At 42.6% G+C, this 18,623-nt stretch overlaps 1 protein-coding gene across 1 annotated transcript in view; it reads left to right on the top strand.

Annotated features, from left to right (window-relative positions):
* The window catches only part of PolE1 (DNA polymerase epsilon catalytic subunit 1), a gene marked incomplete at its 5' end in the record, with an annotated part of 60,852 nt that extends 42,970 nt beyond the window's left edge, over window positions 1-17,882 (top strand). The window contains 1 exon segment of the mRNA XM_070087455.1: window positions 16,811-17,882. Within this exon segment, the coding sequence (XP_069943556.1) occupies window positions 16,811-16,993 (183 nt within the window). The 3' untranslated portion in view covers window positions 16,994-17,882.
* Window positions 17,883-18,623: the final 741 nt, after the last annotated feature.

The following is an 18,623-nucleotide window of genomic DNA, read 5'->3' as shown; positions in this document are numbered from 1 at the left end:
TAGAAAACGATGACAAATAAATATTATTATTATTTTTTTTTTTATTATCACACTGGCCAATTCCCACCAAGGCAGGGTGGCCCGAAAAAGAAAAACTTTCACCATCATTCACTCCATCACTGTCTTGCCAGAAGGGTGCTTTACACTACAGTTTTCAAACTGCAACATTAACACCCCTCCTTCAGAGTGCAGGCACTGTACTTCCCATCTCCAGGACTCAAGTCCGGCCTGCCGGTTTCCCTGAACCCCTTCATAAATGTTACTTTGCTCACACTCCAACAGCACGTCAAGTATTAAAAACCATTCGTCTCCATTCACTCCTATCAAACACGCTCATGCACGCCTGCTGGAAGTCCAAGCCCCTCGCACACAAAACCTCCTTTACCCCCTCCCTCCAACCTTTCCTAGGCCGACCCCTACCCCGCCTTCCTTCCACTACAGACTGATACACTCTTGAAGTCATTCTGTTTCGCTCCATTCTCTCTACATGTCCGAACCACCTCAACAACCCTTCCTCAGCCCTCTGGACAACAGTTTTGATAATCCCGCACCTCCTCCTAACTTCCAAACTACGAATTCTCTGCATAATACAGTGGACCCCCGCATACCGTCGCCATCACATAACGTACAATCCGCATACCGCTCGCTTTTATCGCAAAAATTTTGCCTCGCATACCGCTCAAAAACCCGCTCACCGCTCTTCGTCCGAGACGCGTCCAATGTGCGCCCTTAGCCAGCCTCACATGTGCCGCTGGTGGCATTGTTTACCAGCCTGCCTCCGCGGTAACATCCAAGCATACAATCGGAACATTTCGTATTATTACAGTGTTTTTGGTGATTTTATCTGCCAAATAAGTGACCATGGGCCCCAAGAAAGCTTCTAGTGCCAACCCTACAGCAATAAGGGTGAGAATTACAATAGAGATGAAGAAAGAGATCATTGATAAGTATGAAAGTGGAGTGCGTGTCGCCGACCTGGCCAGGTTGTACAAGAAACCCAAATCAACCATCGCTACTATTGTGGGCAACAGAAAGGCAATCAAGGAAGCTGTTCTTGCCAAAGGTTTAACTGTGTTTTCGAAACAGAGATCGCAAGTGATGGAAGATGTTGAGAGACTCTTATTGGTGTGGATAAATGAAAAACAGCTAGCAGGAGATAGCGTTTCTCAAGCGATCATAAGCGAAAAGGCTAGGAAGTTGCATGAGGATTTAATTAAAAAAAGGCCTGCAACTAGTGATGATGTGAGTGAATTTAAGGCCAGCAAAGGTTGGTTTGAGAGATTTAAGAAGCGTAGTGGCATACATAGTGTGATAAGGCATGGTGAGGCTGCCAGTTCGGACCACAAAGCAGCTGAAAAATATGTGCAGGAATTCAAGGAGTACATAGACAGTGAAGGACTGAAACCTGAACAAGTGTTTAATTGTGATGAAACAGGCCTGTTTTGGAAGAAAATGCCAAGCAGGACCTACATTACTGAGGAGGAAAAGGCACTCCCAGGACATAAGCCTATGAAAGACAGGCTTACTTTGTTGATGTGTTCCAATGCTACTGGTGATTGCAAAGTGAAGCCTTTATTAGTGTATCACTCTGAAACTCCCAGACCGTTCAGGCAAAAGAATGTCCTCAAGGAGAATTTGTGTGTGCTGTGGAGGGCAAACAGTAAGGCATGGGTCACTAGGGACTTTCAATGACTGGTTACACCATGCATTTGCCCCCAATGTGAAAGATTACCAAACTGAAAAGAAATTAGAACTTAAGTGCCTCCTGGTGTTAGACAGTGCCCCTGGTCATCCTACAGACGTGGCAGAGCGACTTTATGGGGACATGAAATTCATTAAGGTGAAGTTTTTGCCTCCTAATACCACTCCTCTCCTGCAGCCCATGGACCAGCAGGTTATTGCAAACTTCAAAAAACTGTACACAAAAGCTCTGTTTGAAAGGTGCTTTGTAGTGACCTCAGAAACTCAACTGACTCTAAGAGAGTTTTGGAGAGAGCACTTTAATATCCTCAATTGTGTAAACCTTATAGGTAAGGCTTGGGAGGGAGTGACTAAGAAGACCTTGAACTCTGCTTGGAAGAAACTGTGGCCAGAATGTGTAGACAAAAGGGATTTTGAAGGGTTTGAGGCTAACCCTGAGAGGATTATGCCAGTTGAGGAATCCATTGTGGCATTGGGAAAGTCCTTGGGGTTGGAGGTTAGTGGGGAGGATGTGGAAGAATTGGTGGAGGAGGACAATGAAGAACTAACCACTGATGAGCTGCTAGATCAACTTCAACAGCAAGAGGCCAGACCTGAGGAAACTGGTTCAGAGGAGGGGAGAGAGAAATTGAAGAAGTTGCCTACTACAAAGATTAAGGAAATCTGTGCAAAGTGGCTTGAAGTGCAAACCTTCATGAATGAAAATCACCCTCACACAGCTATTGCAAGCCGTGTTGGCAACCTGTACACTGACAATGTTGTGAAACACTTTAGGGAAGTCATAAAGGAACGAGAGGTACAGGCCACTATGGACAGATATGATGTGTGAAAGAAGTCCAGTGACTCTGAAGCTGGTCCTAGTGGCATTAAAAGAAGAAGGGAAGTAACCCCAGAAAAGGACTCGACACCTCAAGTCTTAATGGAAGGGGATTCCCCTTCTAAACACTAACACTCTCTCTCCCCTCCTCCCATCCCATCAATCATCACCAGATCTTCAATAAAAGTAAGTGTCATGTAATTGTGCATGCCTTTTTCAGTTTGTGTGTATTAAAATTAACATTTCATGTGGTAATTTTTTTTTTTTCATACTTTTGGGTGTCTTGCATGGATTAATTTGATTTCCATTATTTCTTATGGGGAAAATTCATTCGCATACCGACCATTTCGCATAACAAAGAGCCCTCTTGCACGGATTAAAGTCTCTATGCCTGGGTCCACTGTATTCACACCACACATTGCCCTCAGACATGACATCTCCACTGCCTCCAGCCTTCTCCTCGCTGCAACATTCATCACCCATGCTTCACACCCATATAAGAGTGTTGGTAAAACTATACTCTCATACATTCCCCTCTTTGCCTCCAAGGACAAAGTTCTTTGTCTCCACAGACTCCTAAGTGCACCACTCACCCTTTTCCTCTCATCAATTCTATGATTCACCTCATCCTTCATAGACCCATCCGCTGACACATCCACTCCCAAATATCTGAATACATTCACCTCCTCCATAGTCTCTCCCTCCAATCTGATATCCAATCTTTCATCACCTAATATTTTTGTTATCCTCATAACCTTACTCTTTCCTGTATTCACTTTTAATTTTCTTCTTTTGCACACCCTACCAAATTCATCCACCAACCTCTGCAACTTCTCTTCAGAATCTCCCAAGAGCACAGTGTCATCAGCAAAGAGCAGCTGTGACAACTCCCACTTTGTGTGTGATTCTTTATCTTTTAACTCAACGCCTCTTGTCAAGACCCTCGCATTTACTTCTCTTACAACCCCATCTATAAATATATTAAACAACCACGGTGACATCACACATCCTTGTCTAAGGCCTACTTTTACTGGGAAATAATTTCCCTCTTTCCTACATACTCTAACTTGAGCCTCACTATCCTCGTAAAAACTCTTCACTGCTTTCAGTAACCTACCTCCTACACCATACACCTGCAACATCTGCCACATTGCCCCCCTATCCACCCTGTCATACGCCTTTTCCAAATCCATAAATGCCACAAAGACCTCTTTAGCCTTATCTAAATACTGTTCACTTATATGTTTCACTGTAAACACCTGGTCCACACACCCCCTACCTTTCCTAAAGCCTCCTTGTTCATCTGCTATCCTATTCTCCATCTTACTTTTAATTCTTTCAATAATAACTCTACCATACACTTTACCAGGTATACTCAACAGACTTATCCCCCTATAATTTTTGCACTCTCTTTTGTCCCCTTTGCCTCTATACAAAGGAACTATGCATGCTCTCTGCCAATCCCTAGGTACCTTACCCTATTCCATACATTTATTAAATAATTGCACCAACCACAAATAAATATAAAGCACTAATAAAATGGATAAATGAACATTTAACATCACACTTACCTTTATTGACTTTTGTTGGTGTATGGAAGACAAGTAGGAGGCAAGAGGGAGATGAGTTTATTATGCTTCAATATGATGCTATCATCATCTCTACAGTTATTTATCTATCACAATTCATCTAATATGACATAAACAATATTAATAACATAGAAACATGATATATTCTCTAGAATGAATAAAATATGTTATAATGTATGAGAGGAGTAAAGTGATGGAAGTTTTGTTGTTTGGTTTATAGGGGCCACTGAGAGAAGCCGTACATAGTGGTGGTGGTGGAGGCACCAGCAGAACCCACCAACACTATCACACTTAAACAATGTGTGTAATTTATAAATAAGTAAGTTTATTCAGGTATACACAAATACAGTTATGTACATAGATTATCATACATAGCAGCATATGTGTAAAGTACCTAGGATAACCCAAAAAAGTCAGTGACTTATGTATTTCCATTGGGGTCCTTTTATATTTACACTTATATTTACTTTTATATTTACACTTACCTTGGAGGAGATGGTAGTTTAATTAGTTAGTTTGATGGGGAGATGCTGGCAGAGGTTTAGGGTGGTGGAAGATAGCAGGGCAGCGTATGTTCAGCGACCCAGTGCCCATCCAACAACATTGGAGAGTTACTTTTGTGTTGTTTTTCTATCGCTTACTCACTTAACTTACTTGCTACACTGTTAATTCTATACTTTATCACTGGCTGACACTATAACCTTTATTGATACCTGCTGCTTTAGTATCGTATAATCGCTGAATCACTGCAGAAGGCACATTCACCCCTCTTTCTTCCTCCTCCACTTTGGTACTTTGCTACGAGGTTTTTCTTGAATTCCATTGTGCTTCTTTCCTTCTTTACCACAGGACTGGCACTAGAAGCTTTCTTTGGGCCCATGGTGGGTTATTTAGCAGTTACAAGCACTAAAAACAATGCAAGGAATTGTCCTCCCTGGCTTGTAAACAATGGCACACTACCTGTACATGGGCTCAGGCCACGAGGACACGATCGGGACGAATGCCCTTAACCGAGTTCTTGGGTGTTAGCCGAGTCAATATTTTGACGCAAAAATGTGCCGCTATCTAATTTTGGTGTTAGCCGATACCGCCGTTACCTGAGGCTCCACTGTAATAGCATTTATTTAGCCTAATGATACTGCTTCCCTAACATATTGGACCATGAACAATCATCAAACACATGAAAACACCTTAAAATACAGGTCTCCCTCAACATTCGCGAGGGTTAAGGGATCAAGAGCCTCGCGAATGTTGAAAAATCACGAATGTTTGGTGCCCCAATATATTGTAGGGAAATATAATACAGTACTGCTTCCTTAACTTGTTGAACCATGAACAATCATAAAATACATGAAAATGTCGTAAAATATTGTACTAAATACATGCATGTTATGGTTTAATAACATGTATGTTATTAAATACCACTGCCTCCACTAGTGCCTCAACCACTGCGGCGCACTGCTCGTATTTTGGTACAATTTCTTTCTTCAGTTATATTGTGTTTCAATTTCTTTACCAATTTTCTTTGGGCCCATGGTTAATTATGTAGCAGTTGCACTCAATCTACAAGCACCAAACACAATGAATTATTGTGAAATGTTTGGAAGAGTGTGGAGACTAATACTCCAGCATAAACAAAGCCACACTGACAATGCTTCAACCACTTCTTCAACCACTGCTTCAACCCTCATATTTTTGTATAATTTCCTTCTCCAATTCTATCATATTATTGTTATTATTAATACAATAGAATTGAAGAAGGAAATAGTACAAAAATACGAGGGTTGAAGCAGTGGTGGAAGAAGTGGTTGACGCATCGTCAGTCAGTGTGGCTTTGTCTATGCTGGAGTGAGTATTAGTCTCCACACTCTTCCAAACATTTTACAATAATTCATTGTGTTTGGTGCTTGTAGATTGAATGCGACTGGAGTGGTAGAGGCAGTGGTAGAGGCAGCGGTTGAGGCAGCGGTTGAGGCAGCGGTTGAGGCAGCGGTTGAGGGAGTGGTTTTTAATAACATGTTATTAATAATAATAATACATGTTATTAGCAATAACATGTATTATTATTATTAATAACATATATCTTATTAAATACTGCTGCCTCAACCACTGCCTCAACTGCTGCCTCTACCACTCCAGTCACACTCAATCTACAAGCACCAAACACAATGAATTATTGTGAAATGTTTGGAAGAGTGTGGAAACTAATGCTCATTCCAGCATAAACAAAGCCACACTGACTGACGATGCCTCAACCACTTCTTCCACCACTCCTTCAACCCTCGTATTTTTGTACAATTTCCTTCAATGCTATTGTATTATTATTATTATTATTATTATTATTATTAGCAGTAGCAGAAATGTTTGATTCTTTGCCGTGTTCAAGAGTAAACATATGATGTCACCGTCCAGTACCTGTCCGAATAGCCATTCCAATATTCAGTCATGAATGGGTTGACATTATTTATGCTGTAGTTTAATAGCAAATAATGAACAAACAAAACACTCACCACACTGAATGGTGGGAGGGCTGGCTGCCAGTTTTGGGGGTTGGAGGGAGGATGGTAGGGACTCGCGGTTGGCGGGAAACTTAACCCTTTCAGGGTCCGTCCCATAGATCTACGGCTTTACGTTCAGGGTCCAAACCGTAGATCTACGTCATGAGCCCAGCTCACTTTGATAAACTGTGAATGGTACATTTGGGCCTAGATATGAGAGAATACATCTATGTGGTATGTGTGCACCACATAAAACAAATCCTGCAGCACACTGTATATAATGAGAGAAAAAAAACTGAGACCATGATTTTCGATTAAAACAGCGACTTTGCAGTGTTTTTTCGTTTGTATTTGTGATTTCTTGATCTCATTTGATAGAATGGAAGACATATTACAGAAATAGAGATGATTTTGATTGGTTTTAGCACTGGAAATGGCTTGAAACTGAACTCAAAGTAGCGGAAATGTTAAATTTTTGCCGATGTTCAAGAGTAAACAAACGACCTCACACGTCTAATACACACCAGCTGGTGGGTCTGATATACATTCACAAATGTGGTGATGATATTTATACAATTATTACAATATTGCATAACAGTAAATCTTCTATTTTTTGGTGTGAATAAAAATTCATTATGTGAATAAAAAATCAAAATGGAATTTATTTGCAAAGCCTCAAAACATAACTAATGAACAGAGGAAATGTTAGTTTAGTGCCAGGAATACCTACATTGTTTATTCTGGACCCTATTTTGAAATTGGAATATTTTGAACTTTGTGTTAAATTGGCCAAATTACCAATTTCCGATCACTATTTTGTAGTTGAAACAGTTGACTTGTCGATTTCTTGTGCTCAGTCGATAGAATAGAAGTAATACTAGTGAAATAGCTAAGAATTTGGTCGGCTGGAATAATGTAATTGGCCTAAAATGGGAGTCAAATTCGGCAAAATCGCCAATTCGTAAATATCGCTGACACATCAAAATTCGCGAGAGCATAATTTCGTCAGTTTTCCATCAAATTTTGTACTTTTTGTTTTATTACCTTCACCAAAAGATTCTCTATCATTTCATAAGAAAAAAAAAAAAAAATTTTTTTTGGAAAATTCTTGGACACTGGGGCACCACTTTATTATTATTATTATAATCAAAAAAGAAGCACTAAGCCACAAGGGCTATACAGCGCTGCAGGGTAGGGAAGGAAGCAAGGGAATTGGATGGCAGAAGGGAGGGGGGATGATCAGCAGGTTACAGAAAACAGCGGGGCAGGGGATAGTACGGGGGTAGAGGGTAGCAAGAGATTGAAGTAGAAAGGGCTGAAAGTATCAGAATTTGTGAAGTAAGTCAGTCGTTGTCAAAAAGTCAATGAGAGAGTCCGGATGAAAGGTGGGTCCATCAGCGAGAAGGGAAGGTAAAGAGAGAGCAGCGGAGCGAAGACGACGACAGAGGTAAATTCTGCATGCTCGTTGATAAAGTGGGCAGTCCAACAGAATGTGGCTGACTGATAATGGAGCTTGGCAATTCTCACAGAGAGGAGCAAGACGCCTCTCCATGAGATATCCATGAGTAAGACGAGTATGGCCAATGCGAAGACGGGAGAGAGTAGTCTCCCAACCTCGACACTGGTGATAAGAAGACGGCCAGTAACCTATACTCGGTTTAATAGACTGAAGTTTGTTGCCGAGCATAGTAGACCAACGTTGTTGCCAACGGGTGTGAAGGTGGGAAGATATTACAGCAAAATAGTCCGTACATGGAATACCTCTATAAGAAACTGGTAGGTCATGTACTGCTGACCGCGCAGCAGTGTCTGCCTGTTCATTGCCCTGTACGTCAACATGACCAGGGACCCAACAAAAAACAATATCTTTATGCTTGGTAAAGATGCGGCGTAGCCAAAGTTGGATACGGAGGACTAAGGGGTGAGGTGTATCAAATTTTTGTATAGCCTGTAAAGCACTAAGGGAGTCTGAGACAACCACAAATGATGACACAGGCATAGATGCAATACGGATAAGTGCTGTAAGGATGGCATATAATTCAGCAGTAAAAATACTAGCCGAAGATAGTAAATGCCCTTGTACGACGCTGTCCGGAAACACTGCTGCGAATCCTACGCCGTCAGAAGACTTAGAGCCATCTGTGTACACAGCAATGGCATGAGAATGAGAGTGAAAGTGGTCAAGAAAAAGAGAGCGGGAAGCGACCGTAGACAGTTGGGCTTTCGAGCAAGGGAGGGAGAAAGAACAGACTCGAACAGCTGGAACTTCCCAGGGGGGTAGGGAAAAGTGAGATGCTACATGTACATAGAAAGGTGGTAGTTGAAGAGAAGACAAGAGCGAATGAAGGCGAAGAGAGAAGGGACGGAGTAAGCAGGGGCGGCGAACAAATAAAGAATGTCTACTAATATCAGTGACCATTCTATAAATGGAAGGATTGCGGAGATCATGAGAGCGTACATAGTAGCGCAGGCAATGGGCATCACGGCGATCGGATAAGGATGGAACGTTCGCTTCTGCATAGAGGCTTTCGACAGGGGAAGAGCGAAAAGCACCAAGGCATAAACGTAATCCTTGGTGATGAATGGGGTTAAGGCTAGAGAGAGTAGCAGGAGATGCCGCTGAATAGATCTGGTCACCATAATCAAGTTTCGATAAAATAAGGGTGGAATGTAGGTGAAGGAGGGTTCGACGATCAGCTCCCCACGAAAGATGAGCAAGGGTTTTAAGAAGGTTCAGCCGGCTGTGACAAGTTGCCTTCAGAGAGGTAATGTGAGGTTTCCAGGATAACCTACGATCAAAGAGGAGGCCCAGAAACTTGACTGTATCACGTTCAGGGATACGGGAGCCATAGAGGTACAAAGGATGATCGGAGATGACAGAGCGTCTAGTGAAAGTGATTTGGTGGGTTTTAGTGCTGGAAAATTTAAACCCATGTGTGGTGGCCCAATTGGAAACACGGTCGACTGCATGTTGGAGAGAAACTGTAAGGAGGTGACAGTCAGCGCCTGCACAGGCAATAGCGAAGTCATCAACATAGAGTGATGACCAAATATTTGATGGAAGACTAGAGGCCAAATCATTAATAGCAAGGAGAAAAAGTGTTGTGCTCAGAACACATCCCTGGGGGACACCTTCAGCTTGGATAAAGTCCGGGGAGAGCACATTATTAACCCGAACACGGAAATGCCTGTCAGTTAAAAAGTTCTTAAGGAAGGATGGTAGATTGCCTCGAAGGCCTAAGGAGTGGGCTTGGGCTAAAATATTATACCTCCAAGTTGTGTCATATGCCTTCTCAAGGTCAAAAAATATGGCAATAACTGAGTGGTTATTCGCAAAGGCATTACGAACATACGTATCCAAGCGCAGTAAGGGGTCTATGGTAGAACGTCCCTTACGAAAGCCATATTGACGAGTGGAGAGACTGTTGTGTGTCTCTAAATACCACACTAAACGTCTATTTACTAGACGTTCCATTACTTTGCAAACTGCACTGGTAAGAGCAATGGGACGATAGTGGGAGGTTTCATGTCCCGTAGTGCCTGGTTTGCGGAAAGGGAGAACAATGGCGGATTTCCACAGCTGTGGAAGAACTCCTTGTGACCAAATAAGATTGTAAAGGCGTAATAGGACTGCAAGGGCTGACTGATGTAAATGTTGTAGCATACGAATATGAATGTCGTCGGGCCCAGCTGCCGATGATCGACAAGCTGAGAGTGTTGCCTCCAGTTCTTGAAGTGTAAAAGGCACATTATACTGTTCTTCTCTGAGAGAAGAAAAGTCCAAGGGTGCTAACTCTCTGGCAGACTTTGAGGAAAGAAATGAGGGGCATAGATGGAGTCCCTGAGAAATACGGACCAGATGATTGCCAATTTCATTGGCAACATCTAGTGGGTTTGCTATATCAACACCGGCAACCCGCAGAACAGGAGCCGGGTCAGGAGAATATTTACCACTCAGTTTTCGTACTTTTTTCCAGACTGCACTCATAGAGGAAGCAGAGGTGATGGTGGAGACATAATCTCGCCAGCAAGTGCGTTTAGTGTCACGGATGACACGGCGAGCGATCGCACGCTTCTGTTTAAAATCAAGGAGTCGCTCTGTGGTTCTATTGTACCGGTACCTGCCCCATGCAGCGCGTTTCAAACGTACTGCACGAGCACAAGCAGGAGACCACCAAGGCACGCATTTCTGAGAATGCCTGCCCGAAGTTTGGGGTATAGAATGAGAAGCTGCGGTGAAAACGGAGGACGAGAAGAGGTGTAAAAGCTCATCGATGGAGGACGAAGAAGGAACCTCTTTAAAAACAGTTAGGTGTGAGTAAAGGTTCCAATTTGCCCGATTAAATTGCCAGCGTGGGGTGCGAAGAGGTGGCGAATATGAAGGGGAAGTAAGAATGATTGGGAAATGATCACTGTCATGTAAGTCCGGGAGAACAGACCAAGTGAAGTCTAATGCGGCGGAGGAAGAGCAGACTGAGAGATCGATGCAAGAGAGAGTATGAGTCCGAGGATCAAAATGGGTGTGAGTACCTGTATTTAACCCTTTGAGGGTTTTCGTCGTACTAGTACGTCTTACGAGTAGGGGTTTTTGACGTACTAGTACTCATAAATTCTAGCGGCCTCAAATCTAGTGGGAGAAAGCTGGTAGGCCTTCATATGAAAGAATGGGTCTATGTGGTCAGTGTGCACAGTCTAAAAAAAATCCTGCAGCACACAGTGCATAATGAGAAAAAAAAAACTTTGACCATTTTTTTTTAATAAATCAGCGACTTTGCAGTGTATTTTCGTATGGTATTTATTGTTGTATTCTAGTTTTCTTGGTCTCATTTTATAGAATGGAAGACATATTACAGAAATTGAGATGATTTTGACTGGTTTTACAAAGAAAGGTGCCTTGAAATTGAGCTCAAAGTAGCAGAAATGTTCGATTTTTACCAAACTTCAAAAGTAAACAAATCGTGCCAAGCGTGCAATACACGTCAACTGGTGAGTCTAATATTCTTTCACAAGTGCACCAATAATATTTATACCATTTTTTACACTAATGCAGTAGTCTGCATAACAGTAAATCTTATATTTTTTGTGAAAATAAAAATTCAAAGTGGAAAGCAAAAGAATATAAGAGGGGCCTGGAGACGTGACTAATGACTAGAGGAAATGTCATTTTAGTGCCAGGAATGTCTTTCTTGTTTATTCTGGACCCTATTCGGAAATTGGCATCTTTTGAAATTTGTGTGAAATTGGCAAAATTGCTAAATTCTGACCACTGTACTGGATAGTTGAATTTCATAAATGAGTGGTTTCTTGCACCCATTCGATAGAAAAAATGGAGTTCTAGCGAAATATTCATGTTTTTTGTCGACTAGTACAGTGAAATTGGCCGAAAATGGGGCTCAAAGTGGGCAAAATCGCCGATGCGTAAACATCGCCGAGACCGCTAACTTTGCGAGAGCATAATTCCGTAAGTTTTCTATCAAATTTCAAACTTTTGGTGTCTTTATGATCGGGAAAAGATTCTCTATCTTTTCATAAGAGAAAATAATTTTTTTTTTTTTTAAATTTGGCCGACCCTGAGAACGAGTTTCGGAGAGGGCCTGTCGACCCTCAAAGGGTTAAAACATGGAGGGGGTGGGTGGCAAGAAAAGCCTCTAACTGAATTCCACGGGAATCACAGTGAGACCCCCCCCAGAGGAAATGGTGGGCATTAAAATCACCAAGTAACAGAATCGGTGGCGGTAATGACGAAACAAGGAAGGCAAAATCCGGAATAGATAATGCCCGAGAAGGAGAGAGATATAAAGAACAGAGCGTATACCACCTATGTAAGTGGATACGGGCTGCTGTGTAATGCAGCGAAGTATGAACAAATAGCTGATGGTACGGAATATCAGTGCGGAGAAGAAGGGCACTTTCATTAAAGGTCCCATCAGGAAAAGGATCTGAAGAATACAATAAATTATAGCCTGAGATGTGAGAAATAACAGCAGAGTGTAATTTTGGTTCCTGTAAGCAAACACCAACAGGGGCAAACTGGGAGAGTAACATCTGAAGCTCACCCCGATTACCCCTGAGGCCGCGTATATTCCACTGTAAATAGGCCATGATTGGCAATGATAAAGATACTTGAAATCCGCAGGTAAGGGTTCCTACGGACTAGAAGGGTTAGAAAAGTCCACATGCGGAGGCAGTGGAAAATGTTCAAGCAGCGAAGGAACGGTGCGCTGTGAAGAAAGGAGTTGCGCAGATGGAGCAGAGGAGAGAGAAAGAGCGGAAGGTGGATCAGTGTCCATTGATGGTTTGGTCTCTGCAATATATTCAGAGATTGCTTCAAGTGTTTCGGAATTCAGAGATGTCGTATGGGAGACAATATTGGGAATGGTAGGGGGAGGATGAGTAAAGATTGGAACTGTATTGGACTGTACCAAGGTAGGGGGGGGCGAAAGGGTGGAGGGAACTGGAGAAGCGTGGCAGGGGACAGAAGAGGCAGGAACCTGGGAGGTGGCAGAAGAGGAAGAAACTTGGGAGGGAACAGGGGAGGAAGGTACATTACGAGGAGGAGGGTGAACCTCTGCACTTGTAACTGAGCCAGTGAGAGGGGAAGAACTAGGGACAGAGACAGGGAGGGTAAAATGAGGAGGTGGAAGATGGGTAGGAGGTGTTACCGGACCTTTTTTTGACTTTTGAGAAGTAGAGGGACGATTGGGAGGAGGTGTCGTACGAGGTCTCGTCGATACTGAGGCTTGTGAGAGAGAACTCGAAGAAGCGAGATTAGACTGAGGCGTTGAAGTAGGGACGTCTGAGCCGAGGACAGCAAAAGGATTAGATACAGGAGTGATTATGGGAGAGGTAACCACAGAGGTGGGTGTAGAAGATGGGATACCAGAGGTGGGGGGACGTTTTGAAACACGGGAATAAGAAACACGTGGGAGTCTCCCTTGGAGGCGGAGATGAGAAACTGCCATGGCATAAGGGAGACCTTCTGTCTCTTTGAGGTAACGGATTTCCCGCTCGTTTAAATAGACCTGACAACGGCGAGAGTACGAAGGGTGAGCCTCATGACAGTTAAGGCAAGAGGGAGATCGATTGCAAGACGTATTAGAATGGTCATCGGCACCACAGACTGGGCATTCGGCGATAGATCTGCAATATTTCGCTGGATGGCCAAATCGCCAGCAATTTCTACACTGTTGTGGTGTAGGGATCACCTTTCGAACTTGTAACCGATGTCCTGCTATATAAACTGAGGATGGGAGTTCTCGGCTGTCAAAAGTTAAACGAGCCACATTGCTAGGGTATCGTCTCCGCCCACGGGCAGGCAGAACGTAAGTGTCTACCTAGAGGATTGGGAGATCTTGCAGTTCCAGCTGTTCTAGAATGTCAGTGCCACATGTCTGGAAATTTTGTTGAACTATGGTATGGGGCAGAATGACGGTACCACTACAAGAATTGAGGGAATGATGTTTTTCAAGAGTGACAGGAACAGTATCGATATGGGAAAGACGAGAGAGCTCATGAGCCTGGGTAGCATTCTGTACGGTAATGATGCGAGTACCACTCTTAAGAGCATGAAAAGAAATATCTTTACCAACATGGCGTAGGAGTGCCTTGCCAATACTATGGTCAGAAAGATAGGCAGTAGAGGAAGTTGGTCGTAAAGTGAAGAATTTAGTCCACTGTTCAGTCTGAAACTGAGCGTGGAAAGGTAGTGAAGGACGTGTCGATCGTTTCTGAGAAGAACGAGAAGGTGGAGAAGTATCATCAGCAGGTAATTGTCGTTGGCGTTTAGGCGTGGGACCAGAGTTGGTCCGACGTGGAACGGGTCGGCGATTTGAAAATTGCCGCACCGTAGAGGGAGAGGCCGGAAGCATAGTCAGAGGAGAGCGAAGGTCCGATAAATCGAAGGAGTCAGTCGAGGCCTCAGTACCTGAAGCGGGTGAGGAAACAGCACCGGCAATAGGTACAGAGGCATGAGGAATGTCTGAAGAGTGGTCCAAAGACGAGGCGGGGTCAGAACGGGGTGCGGTATCAAGAAGGGGCCCGGGGGTACCAGGTTCATGGACTAGGGCTGCCATGGTTAGGTTACTTCTTTCTTTTTGTTTTTAAGAAAAAAAAGAAAGAAGAAAAGAAAATAAAAATAAAAAAAAGAAAAAAAAAAAGGGGGGACCGGGGAGGGATAGGTCCTAGGAGGAATGAAAGGGCCAGAAATCTCCCTCCGCGCCCAAGAGGACCTCAGCACTGCAAGTAGCGCAGATGCAGCATGGAACCCGTGCCATACCCTACCCATCATGCTAGTAAACTAACAATCCGGGATAGCAACCTCACATCTGCCGAGCTACCTCGGTGGACAAAAGAGAGGGCGGCCGGATATCCGCCACAAAGCATACCTCCTTCGGCCACCACCCCCGGAATCCGAAAGGTGGCTTCCAGAGATACACTCGTCGCCCGAAAGACACCCAAAGCTACTCCGGGATACCGGAGAGGGATCGGGACATCCCCAGGCGATCCAGATTCCACGGCAAACTACGCCACCGCTAAGAACCTCAACGGAATGGGATGGACCCCGGTATCCTTTCCCCTACCTAGGAACTAGCGCGCCTGTGGGAGAAATCCCAAAGGACAAAAAGAGGAAGGGCAAAAGGGAGGGGTGGGGAGGAGGAGGAGGAAAGGAAAAAGGGGAGGATGGGGAGGATGGGATAGGGGAGGGGAGATTGGGGGGTAATTAGGTTCGGTCTGAGGAAGAAGACCGATAGGTCTAATTCTTCAGACCAAGAGCCTCTTCACCACGCCAAGGAGCCCCCCTTGAAGAGGGGCACCACTTTAGATTTTGGCCTTGGACCCTGAAGGGGTTAAATATGATTTGGCGGCTGGGAATTTGGCAGTTGGGAATTCGCGAATGTGTGAAGCCCGTGAAAGTTGAAAACGTGAATGTTGAGGGAGACCTGTACATACATGTATTGTATATACATACATGTTATGGTTTAATAACAAGTAATGAACAAACAAAACACTCACCACCCGTAAGGTTAGGCAGATGAACTCTGATGACTTGTGATGATGATGACGACAATGACGATAATGATGATAGCCATGCAGTTACTTATGACAGTTGAATGGAGGTGATTATATGGAATTTAACTGCATGGCATGGTGAGTTTAGTGTGTGGATTCTAACTCTTCACTGCCAGCGTCATTGTTGATAATAGGAGGTGGATCATCGACATCTCTAGAGTCAGAGTTAGCAGGCTTCCTTGGAAAGAACATTGTGATGGGCAACTGAGACTGTTTCCTCTTCATATCTACAAACAGAGTTTTGTAGGGAATTATGTGCCTATCACTGTTGTTCATCACCTTCAAAGCCCTCAACATCGATGGGTCTGTGTCGTAAAAATATTGTTTGAGCTGTGCTGTCATTCTCATCACTTGCCCTAGTTTTTCAAGGGTGAGGGCTTGAGGTTGATTGGTCTCAGCAACACTCTCCTCTTCATCCTCATTCTCTGCCTGCAGAATCTCCAACAACTCTTCATCATTTAGGCCCAGTGCATGTTCTTCAACCAGTTATCTCACCTCACCCTCCTGCATGTCCTCAAACCCTTCACCATTAACTAGCCTTGCTAATTCCACAGTCTTCCTCACGGCTTTGTTAACCTCGTCCTGAGGACCATATCCAACAAAATCACGCTGGACAATGAGTGGTGGGCTGGCTGGCAGTTGAGGGGGTAAGAAGGAGGGTAGTAGGGGCACGGTGGGAAGCACAAATATGATTGGGTGGCTGGGCATTCGTGAATGTTCGAAGCTCACAAAAGTGGAACTTGCAAATGTGGACGGCCACCTGTACATTCAGCTCCATATAATTCACATTACAACTAACTTGTATTTTTTTTTTTTTTTTTTTTTTTTTTTATATAAAGTTTTAAGGTTTTTCATTTTTAATTTATTATAGTGCCAATGCATTTGTGATCTCTCATTATTTTGTACAACTTTGTACATGTCTCACCTTCACTTAGCCTAACCTTACATACCAGCTTCACCTAGTCTCTTACATTTACCTATTTTGTCCAGTTTTTGTTTTTCAGTCTATAATTATATTCATGTAAAATGCTAAACCAGCACGAGCTGTTTTATTTTATCTTGTATGCATATTTCCACACACAATATAGATTTTCAGTGAAAAAAATGGTAATAATTTGTTTTCCTTAATAAATTAGGTGAAGCAACCCAATATGGCCTTGTACTGCACCTGCGGAGGACGTTACAGAACACTCCTGAAGCGTGAGGAATTCAGTCAGAAACTGAAAATCTTCAACAGAATTGCCGTTATATATAATATGCCATTGCTGAAGGAAACCATTGAATGGATGCTCACAAACAATACATGGATTAAAACTTAAGGTAACTTTTTTTTTTTTTTTTTTACAAATAGCCTGGATCAAAATGTATTTTACAGTACATAAGAAAAAAAGTTAGTACATTTATAATTGGGATTATTTTAGTAAAATTGTGCATTCTCAGACCAGATTTATATTGTAAGGGAAATATTACAGTTATAAGAACAATTAATATACAAGAAAGTACATATACAGTGAATGCTCCATGTGCTGACAGTATTACTACTACCAGGTGCTATATAACCCCTATGGATTTAGTACTCTCCCACAAATACATACAGTAATAATGTACTACTGCTGGTTGGCTAAAGACCTTTATTCAGCAATGAAGTTAGTTCCAGGAAAAAAAAAAAAAAAAAAGGCCCTCTCAGAGTATGTCATAGTGAACCCCATTATAAGAAGCAAAATTGATTAGTTGAAAAATTTTAACTTAAAAAGTACTACATTCAAAGTTCTGCCTTAGGTAATACTGTATTACATTGTATAATTCTGTAACGCTTCCCAAATCGAAACAAGTAGCAGTCTACATATTTTGACCTTGGAAAATTTAAGGATTAAAGGGCATCCGTAATGGTGGTAGGATAAGTCCAGCTGCTTGGCTCAAGAGCTCCTCTGATATCAAAAACCCTCCCTCTAGGGATGTTGGGCCTGAGAAATAACTATTAGTGTGACTGAGGCAGGGTGTGTTCCAAGTGGGACACCCCCAACAGAAATGTTTATTTTGCAAAAATATAAAACAAAAACCTGCATGAAAAATGTACATAAATTTTTAATGTTAAAAAAGTTGTAATGCAGGATATTTGTTCAGGTCATTCTGATTTTTTTTATACTATAGTGCTGTATACTTTTAATTTAAATAAAAATATCTTACATCTTAGCATTTTATTTTAGATTTAAAAAATACAGCCTTGCCTTGCTTAACGGAGTTCTGTTCCTGAAACCACATCGTTAAGAGTTCGTCACTGAGCGAGGAGCATACTATAGTGGTAGTGAGTTTGTGTCGACCATCTTTGATATTGTTTTAATGTCACCTTTGCACCATTTATAACATTTTTGGTATATTTTTAAATGGTTATACAATAGTGTACTGTATATTGAAATAAACAGAGGAAATCAGCTCTAATATACATTATTTAGGTATGTTGGCTTAGCGCTTCTTTTTGATTATAATAATAATTATTTAGGTATGAATACTGGTCAGAGAGCCAGTCGTAAGTCCAAGGCATCAGTAAGCATGTCGCTAAGTGAGGAGAGGCTTGTAACTGGATTATTATTATAATCAAAAAGAAGCGCTAAGCCACAAGGGCTATACAGCGCTGACTTGTAACTGGAAACAATTTTAAATTACAAGTTTAACAGGCCCAAACCTACTGGCCAGCAGCATTCCACTTGGCATGGTAAAGTTAAATACTGCTTCAAACTTAAGCCTTGTAGATGAGATCAAACTTAAAACCAAATTTTGCCTAAAGAAATTCTACATTAACCCTTTGAGGGTTTTGGTCGTACTAGTACGTCTTACTCGTAGGGGTTTTTGTCGTACTAGTACGCATAAATTCTAGCGGCCTCAAATCTCACAGGAAAAGGCTGATAAGCCTAGATGTGAGAGAATGGGTCTGTGTGGTGGGTGTGCGCA

Source organism: Cherax quadricarinatus, chromosome 22, assembly GCF_038502225.1.
Source record: "Cherax quadricarinatus isolate ZL_2023a chromosome 22, ASM3850222v1, whole genome shotgun sequence".
NCBI lineage: Eukaryota > Metazoa > Arthropoda > Malacostraca > Decapoda > Parastacidae > Cherax > Cherax quadricarinatus.
The sequence above is the reverse complement of the archived record's forward strand: the minus strand, read 5'-3'. Positions and strand labels throughout refer to the sequence as shown.